The sequence below is a fragment of the Pseudophryne corroboree genome, chromosome 8, assembly GCF_028390025.1.
Source record: "Pseudophryne corroboree isolate aPseCor3 chromosome 8, aPseCor3.hap2, whole genome shotgun sequence".
NCBI lineage: Eukaryota > Metazoa > Chordata > Amphibia > Anura > Myobatrachidae > Pseudophryne > Pseudophryne corroboree.
In genome coordinates this window covers 395,139,759-395,166,253 of record NC_086451.1, presented here as the reverse complement: position 1 = coordinate 395,166,253, position 26,495 = coordinate 395,139,759, and the positions used below count along the sequence as shown (strand labels likewise).

At 43.9% G+C, this 26,495-nt stretch overlaps 1 protein-coding gene across 2 annotated transcripts in view; it reads left to right on the top strand.

Moving 5' to 3' along the window:
• Positions 1-11,880: 11,880 nt before the first annotated feature.
• Positions 11,881-26,495, top strand: part of LOC134949263 (cytochrome P450 2C5-like) — a 166,708-nt gene continuing 152,093 nt past the window's right edge. For both annotated transcript variants that reach the window (XM_063937752.1, XM_063937751.1), the window contains exon 1: positions 11,881-12,065. In XM_063937752.1, the coding sequence (XP_063793822.1) occupies positions 11,889-12,065 (177 nt within the window). In that variant the 5' untranslated portion in view covers positions 11,881-11,888. The remainder of the gene's footprint in view (positions 12,066-26,495) is intronic.

Below are 26,495 nucleotides of genomic sequence, written 5' to 3'. Positions count from 1 at the left end.
CGCACTGTACACTGGTTGATAAAGAGATAGTAGTATACTCGTAACAACTAGTATGACACTATGACGACGGTATAAAGAAAGAAAAAAAAATACCACAGTTAGGTGGTATATATTATAATAATAATACAATTATGGATGGACGGACTGCCTGCCGACTGCCGACACAGAGGTAGCCACAGCCGTGAACTACCGCACTGTACACTGGTTGATAAAGAGATAGTAGTATACTCGTAACAACTAGTATGACACTATGACGACGGTATAAAGAAAGAAAAAAAAATACCACAGTTAGGTGGTATATATTATAATAATAATACAATTATGGATGGACGGACTGCCTGCCGACTGCCGACACAGAGGTAGCCACAGCCGTGAACTACCGCACTGTACACTGGTTGATAAAGAGATAGTAGTATACTCGTAACAACTAGTATGACACTATGACGACGGTATAAAGAATGAAAAAAAAACCACGGTTAGGTGGTATATATTATAATAATAATACAATTATGGATGGACGGACTGCCTGCCGACTGCCGACACAGAGGTAGCCACAGCCGTGAACTACCGCACTGTACACTGGTTGATAAAGAGATAGTAGTATACTCGTAACAACTAGTATGACACTATGACGGTATAAAGAATGAAAAAAAAACCACGGTTAGGTGGTATATATTATAATAATAATACAATTATGGATGGACGGACTGCCTGCCGACTGCCGACACAGAGGTAGCCACAGCCGTGAACTACCGCACTGTACACTGGTTGATAAAGAGATAGTAGTATACTCGTAACAACTAGTATGACACTATGACGACGGTATAAAGAAAGAAAAAAAAATACCACGGTTAGGTGGTATATATTGTAATACAATTATGGATGGACGGACTGCCTGCCGAGTTCCGACTGCCGACACAGAGGTAGCCACAGCCGTGAACTACCGCACTGTACTGTGTCTGCTGCTAATATAGACTGGTTGATAAAGAGATAGTATACAATACATACAACAATATACTACTATACTGGTGGTCAGGCACTGGTCACCACTAGTCACACTGGCAGTGGCACTCCTGCAGCAAAAGTGTGCACTGTTTAATTTTAAATTAATATAATATTATGTACTCCTGGGGGCTCCTGCTATAACAACCTGCAGTGCTCCCCAGTCTCCCCCACAATTATTATAAGCTTTGCCTTTTATACATTGATGTGCAGCACACTGGGCTGAGCTGAGTGCACACAGACTGAGTCACACTGTGTGACTGGCTGCTGCTGTGTATCGTTTTTTTTCAGGCAGAGAACGGATATAGCAGAGAACGGATATATTATATTAAAATAAATAAAAGTTAACTAACAACAACTGCACTGGTCACTGTGGTAAACTCTGTCTGACTCTGCACAATCTCTCTCTCTCTTCTAATCTAATTTCTAATGGAGAGGACGCCAGCCACGTCCTCTCCCTATCAATCTCAATGCACGTGTGAAAATGGCGGCGACGCGCGGCTCCTTATATAGAATCCGAGTCTCGCGAGAATCCGACAGCGTCATGATGACGTTCGGGCGCGCTCGGGTTAACCGAGCAAGGCGGGAGGATCCGAGTCTGCTCGGACCCGTAAAAAAAACATGAAGTTCGTGCGGGTTCGGTTTCAGAGAAACCGAACCCGCTCATCTCTAGTATAAATAGGGAAACTCTGGCCCTGTCTTCTATTCTGTAAAATTACAGGGTGTTGCTAAAATACAGAGGTGCTGGCTCTGTCCTGTATGCTGTAGAAATGCAGGGGTGCTGTGAAAATATAGGGGTGCTGGTTCTGTCCTGTATGCTGTAAAAAAATACAGGGGTGTTGTATAAAAAAGGTACACTGGCCCTTTCTTGTATGCTGTAAAATTACACGGGTGCTGTGAAAATATAGGGATACTGGTTCAGTCATGTATGCTGTAAAAATACAGGGGGTGGTGTATAAATAAAGGAACACTGTCCCTGTCTTCTGTGCTGTAAAATTGCAGTGGTGTTGTTAAAGTACAGGGGTGCTGGCTCTGTCCTGTAATCTGTAAAAATGCAGGGGTGCTGTGAAAATATAGGGGTGCTGGTTCTGTCATGTGTGCTGTAAAAAAAATACAGGGGTGTTGTATAAATATAGGTACACTGGCCCTTTCTTGTATGCTGTAAAATTACAGGGGTGCTGTGAAAATACAGGGGTGCTGGTTCTGTCCGGTATGCTGTAAAAAATACAGGGGTGTTCTATAAATAAAAGGTAAACTGGCCCTGACCTGTACGCTGTGAAAATACATGGGTGCTGTGAAAATAAAGGGGCACTGTTCTGTTTATTGTAATAATAAAGGGGTGCTGCCCTGTGAAATGGTGAACACAAATTTGGAGGAAAAAATAGTGAAAGATCAGGAACCACTTCCAGTTCCTAGTACTAGTGCTGAAGCTGCTGCTGCTGCCAACAGTCATGACATTGACGATGCAATTCCATCAACGTCATCTTCTAAGGCTGATGCCCAATGTCATAGAGGGCATGTAAAATCCAAGAAGCAAAAATTAATAACCAAAAAAAAAAAGAAAGATAAGAAACGTAAAATTGGCAATATGCCATTCACAACACGAAGTGGCAAGGAAAGGCTAAGGCCTAGGCCTATGTTCATGACTCGTGGTTCAGCTTCTCATGAAGAAGGAAGCCCTCACTCTCGAAAAATTAAAAAAAGAAAGCTTGTTAAAGCACAGGAAAAAACAACTATGCGTTAAGAGATATCACAAATCCAAAAGTAGAGTCCAAGTGTGTCCGCGGTTGCGATGTCTAGGTCTGACCTTCCCAAGACTGTATGTGAAGAGGAGGCTCCTACCACCACTTGCATGCCCCCTGCAAGTGCTGGGAGGAGCACCACCAGTTCAATTGCTGATATTGAGATTGAGGATGTCACTGTAGAAGTAGACCAGGATGAGGCTATTGGTTTAGCTGGCGCTGAAGAGGAAGTTGACAATGAGGATTCTGATGGTGATGTGGTTTGCTTGTATAAAGCACCAGTGGAGACAGTTGTTGGCCATGGGATGAAAAAGCCCATTGTCATGCCTGGGCAAAATACCAAAAAGCCACCTCTTCGATGTGGAATTATTTCTCCACAAATCCGGACAACAGGTGTCAAGCCATCTTTTGCCTTTGTCAATCCATAATAAGTAGGGGTAAGGACGTTAACTACCTGGGAACATCCTCCCTCATACGTCACCTGCAGCACATTCATCATAAGTCATTGTCAAGTTCAGAAACTTAAGGTAATAGCGTAAGCAGTCCACTGACACCTAAATGATGTGGTTTTGTTTGAATATTTTTTCTCTGTGATTCGGGGCTGCTGTGTGGGCTCATGAGGGGCTGCTAAAACATCTAAAGGGCTGCTTTATTTAAACATAAAATATGACTAAAATAAACAAGACACACAGGTATGCTCACATGCGTGTAACTGGGACACATACGTGTGCTCACATGCTTGTAAATGGGAGCTTTGAAAAACGACACAAAATATGTAAATAAAAATGCAATTAAAAAATGGAAAAAAATAAACCCACAAGATTTTCACAGAATAATTCTCCAGACTCCATGGAGGGGAAAATATCCCATCTTGATCTTGTGGTATACAGCAGTTTAGTTGCATCCCAGCATTAAATCTAAGATTATCGTATTCCCTGAAAATGGAGAAGGGGGTACAAATTCGAAGGCTTTGGCTCCTAGTTTTTCAGTTTGTCCACTAATGTGGTAATTATAGAGTATATTTGCATGTTAAAGTCCTTTCTGTTCCACACCAATATAGGAGTGGAAGTGAAAGCCTGAGTGTTGTTCCTGATTGCGTGTGCATCTCTAATTTTTAATCACCTTCTTGACACTGTACTCTTCCTCTTGCCTCTTCTCATAATGTGAAAAGTCATCAAATATGGAGGCAGAGGCGCTGATTTATATGTTCACCGGAGGATGACTGTGAGCTGGGGGTGTAGCCGCAGGCCGAGGAATACAAATACTAGTGATGAGCGGATTCGGTTTTACTCGGTTTTACTCGGTTTTACTCGGTTCTCAAAACGGCATCTTATTGGCTCACGGATGTCACGTGTTTTGGATAGCCAATAAGATGCCGTTTTGAGAACCGAGTAAAACCGAGTAAAACCGAACCTCGCTCATCACTAACAAATACGTGCAGTTTCAAGTGAAGTGGTAAGTTCTTGTAGTGTTAAAGCAGGGAGTTCAGTGCTGAATGTCTAGGTTAGAGACAGCAGTTGCTTATTGTACAGAGTAATGGGCCCTACACATCAGACGACCCGCCGCCGAGCTGCCCGACGGCCAATACGACCGACTGGTGGCCCAGCGGCAGGGTGAGTGAAGTTTCTTCACTCCCCCTGTCACCCGGCTCCATAGCAGTGCATGCTAATATGGACGAGATTGCCCATATTGGCCTGCATGCATAAGCAACCCGGCACCAACGATGAATGAGTGCAGGGCCGCGCATCGTTCATCGTTGGTGCCTACACACTGAACGATATGAACGAGATCTCGTTCATTAATGAACGAGAACGTTCATATCGTTTGGTAGTGGTATCGCCAAGTGTGTAGGGCCCTTATGTGAACTCACATTTGTTGTTTTAAAGCAGTTCTTCTGTAGAATGTTCTCCTTCGGTTTTCCTTTCAGTATAGTGCTAAAGTTACAGTATGCTGCAATTATAGTCACACGTTGATACATATGCACTTATATAATATGCACTTATATAAATGGCCACAGCCAGGGCTTGCGAGAGTTGGGCTGGGCCCAGGTACTTTTCAAAGGGCGTGGCCTAATCACAGGAGGTGTGGTCATGTACCCTTCAAAAAAAATACTGAAAAAAATAGTATTTTAAGCACCTCAATGGCCACACTGCAGCCCAGTACACAGCAGCGTATGCTGGGCTGAGGAGAAGAGCTGCAGCTACTGCTGCCATGTAAGGGGGAGGGGGCCCCACCATCAGACCTGAGCCCGGGTAATTTGTATCCTCTCCCCCCCTCTCTTGGCACCACTGGCCACAGCCTATCATTTACTAAACTCTCAAATAAGCCTAAACTATAAAAGCAACTGATGGACTAAAATGGTTTAAATGCCTATTACCGAGTAATTATTGCCCATCCACAATACCTTTTTTCCTTAAATGTTCTATATATCAATGCCTAGTGAACAAGAAATGTAAGGGAAGTGTAGTTGAGAAAGTGCAAGCTGCTACAGAATCAGGCTTCAGCTCCCAGATGGTGTTATATTAAGAATTAATCCCACATTCATTACTGTGCTTGGACTTGAATAAATCTGTATAGTGTGCTGAAAGGTAAGCCTATGCCACAACGACCCTTTATAACTGCTCCAAACATTGGGGTAAATTTACTAAGGTGGGAGGTTTTTTTTAGAACTGGTGATGTTGCCCATAGCAACCAATCAGATTCAATCTATTATCTTCTAGAAGCAGCTAGATAAATGCTAAGTAGAATCTGATTGGTTGCTATGAGCAACATCACCAGTTCTAAAAGCTCCCACCTTGATAAATTTACCCCATTGTTGTGGTGATTAATGTTTACTTTTGTTTTTCCAATAACTTTTTAAACAAAGAATAAAATGGGATCGTACAGTACGTCAAATAAGAACTACTTGTACCTTCTATCATTTAAAAATGTTATCAGTGGCCATATGAAGAGATCAGGGCCGGTCCTAGACCTCGTGGTGCCCAGGGTGAAGGTTTCCTTTGCCCCCCCCCTCCCCCAACAGGTAAGACAGAGTTAGTGGGTGCCAAAAAAAATAGGGGTGTGGCTTCTTAGGGAAAGGGCGTGGCCACATTTATGCCCCCTGTAGTTATGCCCCCAGTAGTTGTGCCCCCTGTAGCTGTGCCCCCAGTAGTTGTGACCCCAGTGGATTTGACCCCAGTAGTTGTGCCCCCTGTAGCTGTGCCACCAGTAGTTGTGCTCCCTGTAGTTGTGCCCCCAGTAGCTGTGCCCCCAGTAGTTGTGCCCCCTGCAGTTGTGCGCCTTAGTAGCGCCACTTACAAACACAACAAAAAACACAAAAAACCCACAATACTCACCAGACCCGCTCCTGCTTCCCGACTGCTGCTGCCGTTGCGGCTCGTCTCTGGCCGCTCGCTCCTTTCTATGGGAGCCGCACAGACACTAGAGGTCAATTATGACATCCACCATCTGGCAATGGTGCTGGCTGCAGCGGGCGCCCACACAGCCCATGGCACCTGCTGCTGCCGGGGAGCGGGGAGTGGGATGTGGGGTGCAGGTGGGCGGCAGGCACCTGCGGGGTGACTGCAGCCGCGCCCGCGGGCGCCCGTTCTGCTTGCCCGTGCCTAGAACCGCTCCTGGAAGAGATGTAACACTATGCTTTGAACTAAAACATAGTTATAGAATAAACTGCAAAAAAGAGATTTCACCTGCATGAGGTGATGGACTAAGTTTTTCCAGCAGAAACAGTACTTAGACAAAATACTTTGGATTTGTATATAATTAATACAGTTGCTATGTAGGCCTATATTTAATGTTTATTGAGCTATGAGAAACAATTGCTAGTAGATTTCTAGAGGGCCGAGAATCTGGGCCACTTCTGATGAGAGCTAGTAATCAAGTGCCTACTTTGGTCTAGAGCAGGGATGGGGATCCTTCGGCCCTCCAGCTGCTGTTGAACTACACATCCCAACATGCCTTGCAACAGTTTTAGCATGGCCAAATAGCAAAACTGTAGCAAGGCATGCTGGTATGTGTAGTTCAACAACAGCTGGAGGACCGAAGGTTCCCCATCCCTGGTCTAGAGGTATGTACTTATCTCGGATGTAGACTGGAAGAGTACTGTGTGGATGTTCTGTAGCTAAGCTTAATACTGAAGGCTATCTGATATGGGAGGGGTGAGTCTGCTTCATTTTGATGAGACACAGGTGGCACAATGATGCTACAAATATGTTTGTGACTTTACCCTGCACAGTGACCGGGAAAACCTTAACGTTGTGTACTAATCTAAAAGGGCTGGGTACATTAGACATTTTGTTGCTTCTGAACTCATTGCATACCTGTAGACTTTGTTTGAAATGAAGAGTAAACATTTGGATAACTGAAGTGTACTAAGATTACTTGAGAGCAAGCGAACCATGACTTAATAAACTCTTTCCTTTATTACATTTTTCAGTAGTCAACTTATTTTATTTGGTAGGCACCCAAGAACTTTTATTCAGGCAGAGACAGAGGATCATACTGGTCAAAGATCCTTTTACAAAGAGACAGTATTATTCCATTCTCATAAATTAAGTCCTGGTGACAACCCAGGTTAAAGGACCTCCTACTAACTCCTTCTGAAAATGTGCCTAATGTTTAGAAATGAAGGTCTCATTATATTAGTATTTTTAATTAAAGGAACACTCTTGGTGGGTTATTAGGTTTGATAACAAACCAAAAAAATCACACTAATGGGCAAAATTATGCCGCATTGCAGGTGGGGCAGATGTAACATGTGCAGAGAGAGAGTTAGATTTGGGTGGATTATATTGTTTCTGTGCAGGGTAAATATTGGCTGCTTTATTTTTACACGGCAATTTAGATTTCAGTTTGAACACACCCAACCCAAATCTAAATATCTCTGCACATGTTACATCTACTCCATCTGCAGTGCAACATGGTTTTGCCCATTAGTGTGCTTTTTTGTTTTGTTTTGTTAACAAACCTGTATAAGGCCCTTGAATCACAGCTATGTGAGCATTTACTGTAAAGTGAACAAAAATGTTAAATCCATTCCTGAACATCCATCATAATTTTTATTTTTAAATATCCAGAAATAGATTTCCTTGGGAAAAAAATAAAAAAATTGACTAAAATTCTCATGCTTTTGATGACACCCAAATATGGTAACAAACTCGCAAGTCCTGCATCTCAAACCAAGAGCCAAGAAACAAGACCATGGCACAATTTGGCTACAAACATTGTTATCCATATTATATCTACAGTGCCCAGACTGTTGATCTCAAAGGCTAGTTCATTTCCATCTTTTTTGTGACCTGTTCAATTAATAGAATACTGTAGGTGGTGTAGGTGTCCTAGAATGGATCCATGTTTGACACCCAACTGTGGATTGAATCTTTCAGAATTAAGCAAACATCATGTGATATGGGTGCCACCACCACATCAATAGCTAAATATTATTAGTATGGAAATAATAATTTCAAAACCACTTTATAACCAATTAGAGATGACAGATTTTCTGTATAATATAGTAGACTTAAAAGTGTAAAAATACACACAGTCACCGCTACTAATATACCCAGGCAGTGCTTAAACACTTAACTGCCTTATTTTTTTCTACAAAAAACGCTCTGTATTTTTTTTAAACTGTTCATATTTTCTTTAAAAAAAAAGTTTGAAATATTGATTTTCTTAAATAAAAAAAATAAAAAATATCAGTACCCTATATATTGGCCCATCGATGACCGAAACATTGCAAGGTTGTGATTTTGCATTACCCTGATGGCTTCTTCTCTCTGAAGCTGCCTGGTATAACCTGGTAGTTTGGGAGCTGCTTTTATTTAAATTTGGCAGGCACTGGTGGAGGGAACTGAGAATGGCTACTGCAAAGATTATTTTCCGGCAGCCACCAACTGGGCATTTTTGTCTGATTACAACAGATTTCACCATGTCAGGGAAAGCACAGCCTGGCATGGTCACATCTGGTGCAACCATGCCAGGCAACTGGATAAGATTGTGCTCTCACTTACCAACCTGAGACCATAATGAGCTTCAAGGAGCATTTGCATTATAGCATGAAGGCTAGCAAATGGAATTTAAATTGCTTCCTGGCGGCCTCTTTTATTTAGGGATAGACACATGCAGAATAGAAAACATGATTACAAAGTCCAATATGATGCCATAAACTATGCGTCTGCTCAATTATCAGCTCCTTTTTTGTGTAATCTGTCTTTACACATCCATGGTGTGGGTGGGAATGCATCCATGGAACTTTTGTATTTCCCTGGGCTCTGGCCACTTGCACAATCTGGCTCCAAGGTACTCAGATTTGGGATTTCTATATTTGGGAGAACATGATTTACTAGAGATAACTGCAATTTATAACATTGTTTGCAAAATATCAACTCTGCATTTAGCACGAAACACCCCATGTTTCACTTGTGGAATTTATATAAAAATTAGATCGAATAACCTGCACCTTCTCCCAACTCACAAGAGCACCAGTTCTTGAACAGCATATATATCAAACAAAAAGTAAGTGGTACATAAGCACTGCTAGGTTTCCACAAAGATGCGTTGGTTGATGTACCTTATGTACTTCAATATAAATGGAGTAACAGAATTAAGGAACAAGTTTATCCAGTAGTGTGCCGTTTTTTTTAAAGATGCATTCACATACAAACCAAAACCATGCCTTGTAAGTGAGTGCTGCTTTAAAACAACATCAAAGATCGTCTGGCATCCCGCACCTCCGGTGATCTCGGATGACATTACATCTCGCCACAAATTACATCCCCTTCATTATTTTCAAATTGGTTCAATCTAAAAAAAAAAATCAATCACTGGAATAGTAGTCCTTAAGCTAGGTACACACTATACAATTATCTAGCAAATTATCTGGCAGATCTGGCTGGTTGGAATGCAAAACTGGTAATGGATAAGAACAATTAACAATTGATCATTTGCTCCCAAACACTGCAAAACAGACTAATTCTTATCCATTACCAGATTTTCATTCCAACCAGCCAGATCTGCCAGATAATTTGCTAGATAATTGTAAACAGTTGTTCATCCAAGTTGGTTTAATTTGTGATTAACCACTTTGTGTGAACGACAGGTTTTGTTCGTTTTCCAGTGTTTGGGAGAAAATGGACCATTGTCATTTGCTCTGCCAGATTATCTTCCATATAATTGTATAGTGTGTCCATATGCAGGTTGAGTATCCCATATCCAAATATTCCAAAATACGGAATATTCTGAAATACAGAATTTTTTCAGTGAGACTGAGATAATGAAACCTTTGTTTTCTGATGGCTCAATGTACACAAACTTTATTTAATACACAAAGTTATTAAAAATATTGTATTAAATGACCTTCAGGCTGTGTGTATAAGGTGTATATCAAACATAAATGAATTGTGTGTATGTACACAAACTTTGTTTAATGCACAAAGTTATTAAAAATATTGGCTAAAATGACCTTCAGGCTGTATGTATAAGGTGTATATGAAACACAGATACATTCTGTGCTTAGACTTGGGTCCCATCGCCATGATATCTCATTATGGTATGCAATTATTCCAAAATACGGAAAAATACGATATCCAAATGAGTTCTGGTCTCAGGCATTTTGGAAATGGGATACTCAATCTGTACAAGAAAAAAGATTCAATTCACTGATATACAAGTCCTTAATTTGTAATCCATGTGTCACCCCGTTTATTCACACAATTCCTTTCAAAAGGCCTTATGGTGATAGGTTGGGGATTGTCTCCTACACAATTTTTATAATAATAATAATAATAATTCACTTGCATACTCTAAGGCAGTGATTCTCAACCCGTAGCTCGCAAGCTACCGGTAGCTTGCTGTAGTATTTTCGGTAGCTCACAGAGCGCACGGGCTTGGGCAGTCACTGGCACTCCTCCTCCCTTCATTTTTAGCCGTCAGTCAATCAGAGCTCAAGGCACCTGACTGGCTGCCGGACCGCGAGTTTTGATTGGCTCACTTACCAGCACCATATTATAAATGCCCACTGGCGCCAGAGACTCTGTCACCCTCACCATAGCCGCTCTCCGGACTTCACAGGAGAGGCTCGCGCTGCGATCTCCTCCCCTTCCGTCCCTCATACAGGAGGAGCAGCACCAGCGGCAGTAGAAGAAGCCAACAAGGGTTAGCACTGTGTGGGGCACTGTATCGGACACTGCGGGGGGGGGGGGGCATTATTTGTGTATCTGGCACTCCTGGGGGCATTATTTGTGTATCTGGCACTGCTGGGAGGCATTATTTGAATATCTGGCACTGCTGAGGGGCAATATTTGTGTATCTGGCACTACGCGTGGGGGCATTACTTGTAGTTGTGAGGCCACACCCACTTTGTGAGGCCACACCCACTTCCCCAGGAACGCACGTGCATTGGGGGGAGGGGGTAGCTCCTTCAGAGGTTTTATTTTCCGAAAGTAGCTCACACCCTAATTAAGGTTGGAGACCACTACTCTAAGGAATACAAATTGGCAACAAGTGAAACCTGATTCTATGGTTGAAACCTTACTTTTGTGATGTACTTAAATATAAACACTATAGATAATTTACTTGAAGCTATGATAGAGGTTAATTGTAATGTCTGACATGCTACCTATGTGTAATATCAAAGTATTTTGTCAAAATTCGGGAATATTATGTATGAATCAAATTTATGGATATAAAAGTTAAGTTTTCCTTAATCTTACAGTATCTATTTACAGGAGTCATGCATGTGCCACTCAGTTTATAGTTTTTTTCAGTTCACAAGAGATTAGGGGCCAAAAGTAATAGAGTGAGAGTTTCAAAAAGTGAGAGATTTGGTAAAGTGTTGCAGTTTTTTTTAAAGCGGCAATCATTTACACAGCAAGATCAACCTGGTTTTGAAGTGTAAATGATTGCCACTTTAAAAATAACTGAAAAACCTTACCAAATCTCTCACTTTCTGAAACTCTCAGTCTATTACATTTGGCCCTAGATGTTTTTTCTTAGTGAACGAAGTACTTTTAGTGATGTAAACTCTCAACCGACTATTATGTAACTGGTAGCAAAGTGAGCCAAATTCAGCCCATTGTAATGACTAAATGAATAAATAAGACTGGCATGCATTTTAATAGCTTCAGTGAGGTTGAACACAGTATCAGAATGGAGATCATTGGAGCAACTGCTGTGTTACTTTTAGGCTGTGTGAGCTTTCTGCTTTTTACTATAGCTAGGAGACAGAAGAGCAATGGCAGACTTCCGCCAGGGCCAACCCCACTGCCCATCTTGGGCAATATTCTGCAACTCAATTCCAGAAAGCTTTTTAAATCACTCAGTAAGGTAAGTGTATTCAGCATGAATTTATGGTGTCAATCAGGGATGTAACTAGGGTGGGTCGGAGAGTGCCACTGCACACAGCGCTGCTGAGGGGCGCTGTTGGCAGCACTTCTTCCCCCTTTTTGAAGCCCAGCATCTTCTGACCGCTCCAGTCTCCCTCCCTCACCCCTTCTGTCCGTAGAGAATTCTAAAGGGGGGTATTGACGGGAGAGATGTGTGCTGAGCGATCTTAACACAGACCGCTCAGCACACATCTCTCCCCCCGCTCAGCACATTACGATGTGCTGAGCGAGGAAGGGCGATGACGGGGGGCCGCTCACTTCACACAGTGCTGAAGTGAGTGACCTGCTAGATTGAGCCTGCATGCAGGCTCAATCTAGCTCCAGCGACAGCAATGCGCGGGGCCGCGCATCGCTATCGCTGTGGGGCATACACACGGCAGATCTGTTCTTAAAATCTAAGCAATCTAGTCAGATTGCTTAGATTTTAAACACGGATCTATCCGTGTGTACCCCCCTTAAGCTAGAGTATCCTGGCTATTTGAAGCTTACATTGTACTTTGTGAAAAAATTATCAACATTGCATCTGAGCAGATCTATGTAGATTATTTTCTTTTACAAAGTACAAATTGCTTAGTATAGTTAGAAATCTCATACTTTTTATTCAGGATCAAATAGCTCAATGAGTAGGGTGTTTGGTTGGAATGCGACAGGTTACGAGTTTAAATACTGGGTTTGACAGTATATTGAAATGTGTTATTTAACCACTTAACTGACATTTACTCCCTTCAAAAACGTTAATAACATTGTTTGAATTTTTTTTACAGTTAATATAGTTTAAAAAGTATTTATCAAAATATTAAAATATTGTATTATGCACATCTGCAGGGAATTCTCTTTCTGGCACACTGTAAAAAAAATGGATCTGGTGTCAATAACAAACTGTACTATGAACCATGACAATTAACTTTATTTACTTTTAATTGCCTAGGACAGGCTTGGCCAACCTGTGGCTCTCCAGGTGTTGTGAAACTACACTTCCCAGCTTGCCCTGCAATTAAAGCTCCATTCAAATTGGTTACAATTGTTTGGTTTGAATTGTGCACTTAAAGATGTAGCCATGTTCATCGCACCTGCAACGCTGCATGGGAATACAGGACGTGCCATGCCACAGGTGCGACGAGCAACAGCCCAATGTATTTCCTAAGGTGGCATGTGCATGAGCACACGCGTCATAGTACACCGCACGCAAGCCGAGCCAGCTTTGCCATCACTAGGACGCTCAGTGGCAAAGCTGAGCTTGACTACATGTGTAAATGCAATTATATTAAAGTACATGGGGGAAGATTTACTAAAGCTTCTAAAGCCAAAAATTGGTGGTGTTGTCCATAGCAACAGATTCTGTCTACTATCTTCTAGACTGCAATAGAGAAATGACAGATTCTGATTGGTTGCTTTGGGCAACACCACCACTGGTCTCTTTTAGAAGCTTTAGTTAATATATCCCATGGTTCCGGATTCAGAGGTGGGTAGAGACAAGGTTGCTGTATGTATGTGACTTATTCAAATGCCTCTACAAGCCCTTCTCTGGTGTACATCTGTTAATGCAAGGACTGTAGATGGTGTCTGTAGATGGTGTAACACGGCCTGGTGCACCTTTTGATGCCACCATCGGTCACACCATTGAAACTTGCAACTGCCCTATGGCAGGTACAGATTTTCCATCTAAGTATAGACTTCAGTGTGAATGATGGAGCAACAGACAACATGCCCACGACAACCCTGTGACATGCCCATAAGATAGAATATCTCAGTTTGTCTGAATAGCCACCTCCCTGTGTTTGCCCAGGGACACCCAGCACTTTTCTGAGACATTTCTGATAAAGATGCATCTCAATCACAGCTGAGCCTTAATGTGTATGCACTGTGTAACACATGTGTCTGGCATGGGGCACCACTGTAGGGGAAATAGTGTATAAATGTTATCTGTTTATGCAGTTATGAGTGTAATGTGAAGTGTATATGTAGTAAATGTATTTTAAATGTATTTACTGTCTAGTTACCATATATTGCAATTGTCTTGTGAGAGAGGGCTGTCACGTGATGTCTCCAGTGAGGCTTCAGCACAAGTTCCACCATAAGACAATGCTGGCCACTATCGGTGGCATGTGCTGGGAGCAGGCAGGTGGAAGCTGCATGCTCTGCAGTGTAAAAGGCATGCTGAGTGGATGTTGAGCTGTCGACCCTGGAATTCCTGATGTGGAGGAACAGTGTCTGGGTAGTGCTTTGGTCATGGTGAGGTGCAGTTCTGCTGAAGGAGTGAGGTCAGAACAAGAGGAGGAGCCAGTGGGAGTAACAAGCTGTAGATAGAGACTTTGGGCATGTAAAAAAAACATCCCAAGGGATGGTGCTGGGAAATGCTTAGAGTCCTCCCATCCTAGAGAAGCAGACAGTGGGAGAGGTGAACTTTTTCTGTAGGACTTTCATTTGGAGGCAGTATCCAGAGATCCATCCTCCGGAGGGCTGCCAGAGTGAAAAAATCCATGTGTGGTAGCAAAGAGGTTTCACAGTTTGTAGCTGTCACAGGAGTGGTGAGCCATGAAATCCCTTTGCTTATAACTGTTATGGGCCCCAGATAACTGAAATTGATGGCTCCTGCACACTTCCCATCAGTAATTATTACAATGATGGCTTAGGAGAAGACAAGAGAGAGCATGTCAGACTGGGGCATGAAGGGCCCACCAGGGAAATTCAGTGGTAGGGACCCATGCTTAGGGGTGTGGCCAGGTACCACAGAGGCATGGATAACTATTAGTATGGTCTGTGGCCCTTATAAATATATACACAGTGAGTACTGAAAGTATATGGATGATAATGTACCAGATTAATAATAGTAATGCCTGTAGAACATACACCATTTTCCAGTGCTGTATAATCTAACATAGGCATAATCTATAAATTAAGTTAACAGTTTGAAACCAAATCCCTAGGGGAGGTGATGGGCTGTCTGACAGTGGGGTCTGCCAGGGGATTCCTCTGTACTCCTGTGGGCCAATACAACCTTGTACAGCTCCATCACATGCTGCCAAAAAGGAAAGCCTTCTACAGCTGAAGTCAGGAAGAAAGAAGATGTAAACTGACTCTTACGTGAGATGGACCTTATCCTGCTATTATAATAAGCCAACTACAATAGGGAGTAGGAAAATAAACTTACTTCAACCAATTCTTAATAGTATTTCTCTTAAAAAAGTTTGGGAGATACCGTAGAATAGGAAGCTCGTTATAGAAGATACTGCCTAATCTACCTATCACATTAATACAAGAGAAACATTCTGAAAGTTACACTGTTATCTGTATCTGTTGAGTGACTCAATGCCAGGACTCATTATCCTGAAGATAAAAGTGTAATGTCCCATCAAGATATATGATCGGCTACACAGTGCAGCTGTTTTACTAGGAAAATTGTCTATGGAAGAAGCCTCAACTTTACTCTAACAAGCATTAGAAACTTTTTAGCCGTATTCAATTGCTGTAGTTACTGCTATAGAGTACTAAAAAGACCCTAACAGAACTGAGTAATAAAACAGTGTATACCAATAAATTAATTCTTATTGAAGTCTAAAGGTCCATACACACTAGTAGATTTTCATTTCAAAAGACTTTGACAACATCTCTGAAAGATATATCTTTTACCCAAAGTAGTGCATATACACTAGTGATGAGCGGGTTCGGTTCCTCGGAAACCGAACCCCCCCGAACTTCACCCATTTTACACGGGTCCGAGGCATACTCGGATTCTCCCGTATGGCTCGGTTAATCCGAGCGCGCCCGAACGTCATCATCCCGCTGTCGGATTCTCGCGAGATTTGGATTCTATATAAGCAGCCGCGCGTCGCCACCATTTTCACTCGTGCATTGGAAATGTTAGGGAGAGGACGTGGCTGGCGTCCTCTCCGTTTATTAATCTTGAATTCTTGATGCAAAAATATTTGTGCTTATTGCTTAATTGTGGGGACTGGGGAGCAGCTGTATTAAATAGGAGGAGTACAGTGCAGAGTTTTGCTGACCAGTGACCACCAGTATACGTTGTCTGCCTGAAAAACACTCCATATCTGTGCACAGTGTGCTGCATATATCTGTGCTCACACTGCTTAATTGTGGGGACTGGGGAGCAGTTGTATTATATAGGAGGAGTACAGTGCAGAGTTTTGCTGACAGTGACCACCAGTATACGTTGTCTGCCTGAAAAACACTCCATATCTGTGCTCAGTGTGCTGCATATATGTGTGCTCACACTGCTTAATTGTGGGGACTGGGGAGCAGCAGTATTATATAGAAGGAGTACAGTGCAGAGTTTTGCTAACCAGTGACCACCAGTATACGTTGTCTGCCTGAAAAACACTCCATATCTGTGCTCAGTGTGCTGCATATATCTGTGCTCACACTGCTTTATTGTGGGGACTGGGGACCACCAGTATATTATATAGGAGCAGGGCTGTTTCTAGCCAATTTGGCTCCCAGTGCGAGATTTAAAAATGCGCCCCCATGACATAAAAAAATGTGCCCCCCACACACGCACTCGGCAAGGGGGAGTGGCCTCATCTAAATGGGTGTGGCCTCATTTAAATGGGCATGGCCTCGTCTAAAAAGAAAACCTCACAATCCAGTTTTTGACGCTGCTCCAACAGATCACGACCACCACAGGAAAAAAAAAATTCTACCATATTAAGCCCCACACAGTAATGCCTCCTGCACCATATTATGCCACACACCGCAATGCCCTTGATACATTAAATCCCCACACTACGGCAGGCAAGAGTCCCCATTTCACACATTACGGCAGGTTTCCCCATTTTACACATTGAGAGAGAGAGAGAGAGAGAGAGAATACTTACAGAGGCGATTACCGCTCTTCGGCCAGCCTCACCAGTCGCTCCTCGCGCCGGCCTTTCCCTCTTCCTAACTTGGATCCCCCTCTAAACTCCGCTCGGGAGGGGGGGGGGATTTCGCTGAGTGATGGGGTTGCGTCGTGAGGTAACGACGCAACTGCGTCATTCCGTGGAACTCCGCCCCCCGAGCGGGTTACTCGGCGAGAAATAGGAGGGGGAAGCAGGGAGCCACAGTTAGTGCCACGGCGGGCGCCCAGTGCGGTTGCACTGCTCGCCTGCCCCAAGAAACGGCCCTGTATAGGAGGAGTATCTTGCAGAGTTTTGCTGACCAGTGACCACCAGTATACGTTGTCTGCCTTAAAAACACTCCATATCTGTTCTCAGTGTGCTGCATATATCTGTGCACACACTGCTTTATTGTGGGGACTGGGGACCACCAGTATATTTTATAGGAGGAGTACAGTGCAGAGTTTTGCTGACCAGTGACTACCAGTATACGTTGTCTGCCTGAAAAACACTCCATATCTGTGCTCAGTGTGCTGCATAGATCTGTGCTCACACTGCTTTATTGTGGGGACTGGGGACCACCAGTATATTATATAGGAGGAGTACAGTGCAGAGTTTTGCTGACCAGTGACCACCAGTATACGTTGTCTGCCTGAAAAACACTCCATATCTGTGCTCAGTGTGCTGCATATATCTGTGCTCACACTGCTTTATTGTGGGGACTGGGGACCACCAGTATATTATATAGGAGGAGTACAGTGCAGAGTTTTGCTGACCAGTGACTACCAGTATACGTTGTCTGCCTGAAAAACACTCCATATCTGTGCTCAGTGTGCTGCATAGATCTGTGCTCACACTGCTTTATTGTGGGGACTGGGGACCACCAGTATATTATATAGGAGGAGTACAGTGCAGAGTTTTGCTGACCAGTGACCACCAGTATACGTTGTCTGCCTGAAAAACACTCCATATCTGTGCTCAGTGTGCTGCATATATCTGTGCTCACACTGCTTTATTGTGGGGACTGGGGACCAGCAGTATTATATAGGAGGAGTACAGTGCAGAGTTTTGCTGACCAGTGACCACCAGTATATATAGCAGTACGGTACGGAAGGCCACTGCTCTACCTACCTCTGTGTCGTCAAGTATACTATCCATCTAGATTCTATACCTGTGGTGCATTTTAGTTTTGCAGTTTGCTGACAGTGACCACCAGTATATATAGCAGTACGGTACGGAAGGCCACTGCTCTACCTACCTCTGTGTCGTCAAGTATACTATCCATCCATGCCTGTGGTGCATTTCAGTTGTGCGCAGTATATATAGTAGTAGGCCATTGCTATTGATACTGGCATATAATTCCATACATTAAAAAATGGAGAACAAAAATGTGGAGGTTAAAATAGGGAAAGATCAAGATCCACTTCCACCTCGTGCTGAAGCTGCTGCCACTAGTCATGGCCGAGACGATGAAATGCCATATACGTCGTCTGCCAAGGCCAATGCCTAATGTCTTAGTAGAGAGCATGTAAAATCCAAAAAACTAAAGTTCAGTAAAATAAGCCAAAAATCAAAATTGAAAGCGTCTGATGAGAAGCGTAAACTTGCCAATATGCCATTTACGACACAGAGTGGCAAGGAACGGCTGTGACCCTGGCCTGTGTTCATGGCTAGTGGTTCAGCTTCACATGAGGATGGAAGCACTCATCCTCTCGCTAGAAAAATGAAAAGACTTAAGCTGGCAAAAGCACAGCAAAGAACTGTGCGTTCTTCTAAATCACAAATCCCCAAGGAGAGTCCAATTGTGTCGGTTGCGATGCCTGACCTTCCCAGCACTGGACGGGAAGAGCTTGCGCCTTCCACCATTTGCACGCCCCCTGCAAGTGCTGGAAGGAGCACCCGCAGTCCAGTTCCTGATAGTCAAATTGAAGATGTCACTGTTGAAGTACACCAGGATGAGGATATGGGTGTTGCTGGCTCTGGGGAGGAAATTGACAAGGAGGATTCTGCTGGTGAGGTGGTTTGTTTAAGTCAGGCACCCGGGGAGACACCTGTTGTCCGTGGGAGGAATATGGCCATTGACATGCCTGGTCAAAATACAAAAAAAAATCACCTGTTCGGTGTGGAATTATTTCAACACAAATGCGGACAACAGGTGTCAAGCCATGTGTTGCCTTTGTCAAGCTGTAATAAGTAGGGGTAAGGACGTTAACCACCTAGGAACATCCTCCCTTATACGTCACCTGGTCCGCATTCATCAGAAGTCAGTGACAAGATCAAAAACTTTAGATGACAGCGGAAGCAGTCCACTGACCACACCACCAACTCCCTCAGTGTCAATTTCCACCTTACACAGGAAAGCCAATAGTCCTGCAGGCCATGTCACTGGCAAGTCTGACGAGTCCTCTCCTGCCTGGGATTCCTCCGATGCATCCTTGAGTGTAACGCCTACTGCTGCTGGCGCTGCTGTTGTTGCTGCTGGGAGTCGATCGGCATCCCAGAGGGGAAGTCGGAAGACCACTTGTACTACTTCCAGTAAGCAATTGACTATCCAACAGTCCTTTGTGAGGAAGAGGAAATATCACAGCAGTCATCCTGCTGCAAAGCGGATAACTCAGGTCTTGTCAGCCTGGGTGGTGAGAAACGTGGTTCCGGTATCCACCGTTAATTCAGAGGCAACTAGAGACTTGTTTGAGGTACTGTGTCCCCGGTACCAAATACCATCTAGGTTCCATTTCTCTAGGCAGGCGATACCGAAAATGTACACAGACCTCAGATAAAGAGTCACCAGTGTCCTAAAAAATGCAGTTGTACCCAATGTCCACTTAACCACGGACATGTGGACAAGTGGAGCAGGGCAGACTCAGGACTATATGACTGTGACAGCCCACTGGGTAGATGTATTGCCTCCCGCAGCAAGAACAGCAGCGGCGGCACCAGTAGCAGCTTCTCGCAAACGCCAACTCGTTCCTAGGCAGGCTACGCTTTGTATCACCGCTTTCCATAAGAGTCACACAGCTGACAACCTCTTACGGAAACTAAGGAACATCATCGCAGAATGGCTTACCCCAATTGGACTCTCCTGGGGATTTGTGACATCGGACAACGCCAGCAATATTGTGCGTGCATTGCATCTGGGCAAATTCCAGCACGTCCCATGTTTTGCACATACATTGAATTTGCTGGTGCAGAATTATTTAAAAAACGACAGGGGTGTGCAAGAGATGCTGTCGGTGGCCCGAAGAATTGCGGGCCACTTTCGGCATTCAGCCACCGCGTGCCGAAGACTGGAGCACCAGCAAACAGTCCTGAACCTGCCCTGCCATCATCTGAAGCAAGAGGTGGTAACGAGGTGGAATTCAACCCTCAATATGCTTCAGAGGATGGAGGAGCAGCAAAAGGCCATTCAAGCCTATACATCTGCCCACGATATAGGCAAAGGAGGGGGAATGCACCTGACTCAAGCACAGTGGAGAATGATTTCAACGTTGTGCAAGGTTCTGCAACCCTTTGAACTTGCCACACGTGAAGTCAGTTCAGACACTGCCAGCCTGAGTCAGGTCATTCCCCTCATCAGGCTTTTGCAGAAGAAGCTGGAGACATTGAAGGAGGAGCTAAAACAGAGCGATTCCGCTAGGCATGTGGGACTTGTGGATGGAGCCCTTAATTCGCTTAACCAGGATTCACGGGTGGTCAATCTGTTGAAATCAGAGCACTACATTTTGGCCACCGTGCTCGATCCTAGATTTAAAACCTACGTTGTATCTCTCTTTCCGGCAGACACAAGTCTGCAGAGGTTCAAAGACCTGCTGGTGAGAAAATTGTCAAGTCAAGCGGAACGTGACCCGTCAACAGCTCCTCCTTCACATTCTCCCGCAACTAGGGGTGCAAGGAAAAGGCTAAGAATTCCGAGCCCATCCGCTGGCGGTGATGCAGGGCAGTCTGGAGCGAGTGCTGACATCTGGTCCGGACTGAAGGACCTGGCAACGATTACTAACATGTCGTCTACTGTCACTACATATGATTCTGTCACCATTGAAAGAATGGTGGAGGATTATATGAGTGACCGCATCCAAGTAGGCACGTAAGACAGTCCGTACGTATACTGGCAGGAAAAAGAGGCAATTTGGAGGCCCTTGCACAAACTGGCTTTATTCTACCTAAGTTGCCCTCCCTCCAGTGTGTACTCCGAAAGAGTGTTTAGTGCAGCCGCTCACCTTGTCAGCAATCGGCGTACAAGGTTATTTCCAGAAAATGTGGAGAAGATGATGTTCATCAAAATGAATTATAATCAATTCCTCCGTGGAGACATTCACCAGCAATTGCCCCCAGAAAGTACACAGGGATCTGAGATGGTGGATTCCAGTGGGGACGAATTAATAATCTGTGAGGAGGGGGATGTACACAGTGAAAGGGGTGAGGAATCGGAGGATGATGATGAGGTTGACATCTTGCCTCTGTAGAGCCAGTTTGTGCAAGGAGAGATTGATTGCTTCTTTTTTGGTGGGGGCCCAAACCAACCAGTCATTTCAGTCACAGTCGTGTGGCAGACCCTGTCGCTGAAATGATGGGTTCGTTAAAGTGTGCATGTCCTGTGTATACAACATAAGGGTGGGTGGGAGGGCCCAAGGACAATTCCATCTTGCTCCTCTTTTTTCTTTAATTTTTCTTTGCATCATGTGCAGTTTGGGGACAATTTTTTTGAAGTGCCATCCTGCCTGACACTGCAGTGCCACTCCTAGATGGGCCAGGTGTTTGTGTCGGCCACTTGTGTCGCTTAGCTTAGTCACACAGTGACCTTGGTGCGCCTCTTTTTTTCTTTGCATCATGTGCTGTTTGGGGACAATTTTTTTGAAGTACCATCCTGCCTGACACTGCAGTGCCACTCCTAGATGAGCCAGGTGTTTGTGTCGGCCACTAGTGTCGCTTAGCTTAGTCACACAGCGACCTTGGTGCGCCTCTTTTTTTTCTTTGCATCATGTGCTGTTTGGGGACAATTTTTTTGAAGTGCCATATTGCCTGACACTGCAGTGCCACTCCTAGATGGGCCAGGTGTTTGTGTCGGCCACTTGTGTCGCTTAGCTTAGTCAAACAGCGACCTTGGTGCGCTTCTTTTTTTCTTTGCATCATGTGCTGTTTGGGGACAATTTTTTTGAAGTGCCATCCTGTCTGACACTGCAGTGCCACTCCTAGATGGGCCAGGTGTTTGTGTCGGCCACTTGTGTCGCTTAGCTTAGTCACACAGTGACCTTGGTGCGCCTCTTTTTTTCTTTGCATCATGTGCTGTTTGGGGACAATTTTTTTGAAGTGCCATCCTGCCTGACACTGCAGTGCCACTCCTAGATGGGCCAGGTGTTTGTGTCGGCCACTTGTGTCGCTTAGCTTAGTCACACAGCGACCTTGGTGCGCCTCTTTTTTTCTTTGCATCATGTGCTGTTTGGGGACAATTTTTTTGAAGTGCCATCCTGCCGGACACTGCAGTGCCACTCCTAGATGGGCCAGGTGTATGTGTCGGCCACTTGTGTCGCTTAGCTTAGCCATCCAGCGACCTCGGTGCAAATTTTAGGACTAAAAATAATATTGTGAGGTGTGAGGTGTTCAGAATAGACTGAAAATGAGTGTAAATTATGGTTATTGAGGTTAATAATACTATGGGATCAAAATGACCCCCAAATTCTATGATTTAAGCTGTTTTTGAGGGTTTTTTGTAAAAAAAACACCCGAATCCAAAACACACCCGAATCCGACAAAAAATTTTCAGGGAGGTTTTGCCAAAACGCGTCCGAATCCAAAACACTGTCGTGGAACCGAATCCAAAACCAAAACACAAAACCCGAAAAATTTCCGGTGCACATCACTAATATACACTGAGCTATTTTCCCAAAGAGCAAGAGATTTTCAGGAGGCAAAAGACTTTGCTGAAATTCTTTCATTAGAAAGGCTATTTACATAATGGGATGGATTTGAATTCTAAGGGTGGGAGCAGGGGCCATTTTATCTCAGTGCATTTTTGTTCCTGGTTTGCCACCTGAACCTTGGAGGTCATTCCGAGTTGTTCGCTCGCAAGCGGATTTTAGCAGATTTGCTCATGCTAAGCCGCCGCCTACTGGGAGTGAATCTTAGCATCTTAAAATTGCGAACGATGTATTCGCAATATTGCGATTACACACCTTGTAGCAGTTTCTGAGTAGCTCCAGACTTACTCGGCATCTGCGATCATTTCACTGCTTGTCGTTCCTGGTTTGACGTCACAAACACACCCAGCGTTCGCCCAGACACTCCTCCGTTTCTCCGGCCACTCCTGCGTTTTTTCCGGAAACGGTAGCGTTTTTTCCCACACGCCCATAAAACGGCCTGTTTCCGCCCAGTAACACCCATTTCCTGTCAATCACATTACGATCGCCAGAACGATGAAAAAGCCGTGAGTAAAATTACTAAGTGCATAGCAAATTTACTTGGCGCAGTCGCAGTGCGAACATTGCGCATGCGCATTAAGCGGAAAATCGCTGCGATGCGAAGATTTTTACCGAGCGAACAACTCGGAATGAGGGCCCTTGTCTCAGTACTAGTGTATTATTCGTTGGGATTGCCTTTACAAAGTGTTTTTTCTCATTCTTGTGATGGATGTAATTCGTTATCATGTTCTAGTATCATATGCCGTGGCTTTGGTGGTGAATGACAGGGAGAGAGTACACAGAAGGAGAAGGGAATGCTCTTGCTGGACCAAGCATTGGCTTCTGCATCGGGAGTCTCTGTCGCATATGCTGCTGCTTGCCGAACGGCGTGAGAACAATCCGGATGACTAACGGAATTACCTTCAGATGGATTATGCTACATTCGAGGAGTTATTGGGCCTGGTGATGCCATTCATACAGAGGCAGGATACCAAGCTGCGGAGAGCCATACCTGCCAAGGACAGGCTTTTTGCCACCCTGCGATTCCTCGCAACTGGAAGATCTCTTCAGGACCTGAAATTTGGGACACTGATCTCTCCCCAGTCTTTGGGTATCATTATCCCAGCAACGTGTGATAGCAATAACATGGGCCTAACCTCTTTAAAGTGTCCCCTAGTTATTGCTGTCAACATTTAATTGTTCAAACCTTTTAACTGTACTTTACATGCAAAATAAAATTTTTACACCCCTAAATATGTTTGAAATAAAAATACAACACTGTTTTTAAGTAAACATTACTAAACTTTAGTATCAAAATTGTGAAGAAAATCACAAACCAGATTAGGACTGATTTCATAATCTTGTATTGCGAGAAGTGGCCAAAAAGCCGAGATTACTTTAACAAAACCAAGAACATGAGGTACTCCAACAATTTGGGACATATAGTTCAGAGGAACAATGAGGCTGACATACTTGGGGTTTAGAGGAAGATACAAAATGAGGACCAATAATAAATAAGAACATAATAAAGAAAAAAGATCACAGCGTTCATGTACATGGAACAAATCAAGTCCATGGTCCACCCCCTTGGTCTAAATGAACAATCCCAAAATGCCCTGGATCAAGAAGCCGTGAGAATGTCAAAAGAACAAATTTTGAGGAACATTAAATTAGAAAAACCACTTTAAAAAAAAATCACAAATGTTAAAAAATCAGGATCGCCTTCTTCACTGGATTCTACACTCAGCAGAGCTGAGTAAAAACCACAGGAGGATGAAGATGAGGTGATGGGGTGGGTGTCTGTTGTGGGAGGGGCACCCGACAGATTAAATGGGGTGTTATATGGAGGATTTGGCCATGCGGAAAAGGTGTGGAGTGGATAGTGGATTTGGACACAGGTAGGTATTTGGGAATGGGACTGAGAAGTGGTAGATGCCACTACGATAGGGTTCTCAGTAGTGATGAGCGGGTTCGGTTCCTCGGAATCTGAACCCGCCCGAACTTCACCTTTTTTTTACACGGGTCCGAGCGACTCGGATCCTCCCGCCTTGCTCGGTTAACCCGAGCGCGCCCGAACGTCATCATCCCGCTGTCGGATTCTCGCGATACTCGGATTCTATATAAGGAGCCGCGCGTCGCCGCCATTTTCACACATGCATTGAGATTGATAGGGAGAGGACGTGGCTGGCGTCCTCTCCGAGTCCGTTGTATTATATTAGAACTTAGTTAGTTAAAATTGTGGGGAGGATTGGGGACGGGGAGCAGCTGTTAGGGAGTACAGTGCAGGGTTTTGAGTTTAATCCGTTGTTTCTCTGCCTGAAAAAAAACGCTCCACCATATCTGTGCTCACTCAGTGTGCTGCACTCCTGCATGATATATCTGTGCTGAGTGCACTGCTCACACTGCCTAATTGTGGGGACTGGGGAGCAGTTATAGCAGGAGTACAGTGCACAGTTTTGCTGACAGTGACCACCAGTCCAGTATACGTTTGTCTGCCTGAAAAACACTGTGGTGTTTTTTGTTTTTCTTTCTTTCTTCATGCTAGTTTGTTTAGCAGTCTGCTGACACTGCAGTGTCCACCAGGTCCGTTATACAGTATATTATATATATAATTAAGCACTAATAAGCAGTACGGTAGGCCACGGCTGTACCTACCTCTGTGTCGACTCGTCACTCGTCGTCCATAAGTATAAGTAATACTATCCATCCATCTACATTGTATACCTGTGGTGGTTTTTTTTTCTTTCTTCATACTAGTTTAGCAGTCTGCTGCTGACACTGTCCACCAGGTCCGTTATACAGTATATTATATTTATATATAAGCACTAAGCAGCAGTACGGTAGGCCACGGCTGTACCTACCTCTGTGTCGTCACTCGTCGTCCATAAGTATAAGTAATACTATACTATCCATCCATCTACATTGTATACCTGTGGTGTTTTTTTTTCTTTCTTCATACTAGTTTAGCAGTCTGCTGACACTGTCCACCAGGTCCGTTATACACACAGTATATTATATTTATATATAAGCACTAAGCAGCAGTACGGTAGGCCACGGCTGTACCTACCTCTGTGTCGTCAGTGCACTCGTCGTCCATAAGTATAAGTAATACTATACTATCCATCCATCTACATTGTATACCTGTGGTGGTTTTTTTTTCTTTCTTCATACTAGTTTAGCAGTCTGCTGACACTGTCCACCAGGTCCGTTATACAGTATATTATATTTATATATAAGCACTAAGCAGCAGTACGGTAGGCCACGGCTGTACCTACCTCTGTGTCGTCACTCGTCGTCCATAAGTATAAGTAATACTATACTATCCATCCATCTACATTGTATACCTGTGGTGGTTTTTTTTTCTTTCTTCATACTAGTTTAGCAGTCTGCTGACACTGTCCACCAGGTCCGTTATACAGTATATTATATTTATATATAAGCACTAAGCAGCAGTACGGTAGGCCACGGCTGTACCTACCTCTGTGTCGTCACTCGTCGTCCATAAGTATAAGTAATACTATACTATCCATCCATCTACATTGTATACCTGTGGTGGTTTTTTTTTCTTTCTTCATACTAGTTTAGCAGTCTGCTGACACTGTCCACCAGGTCCGTTATACAGTATATTATATTTATACATAAGCA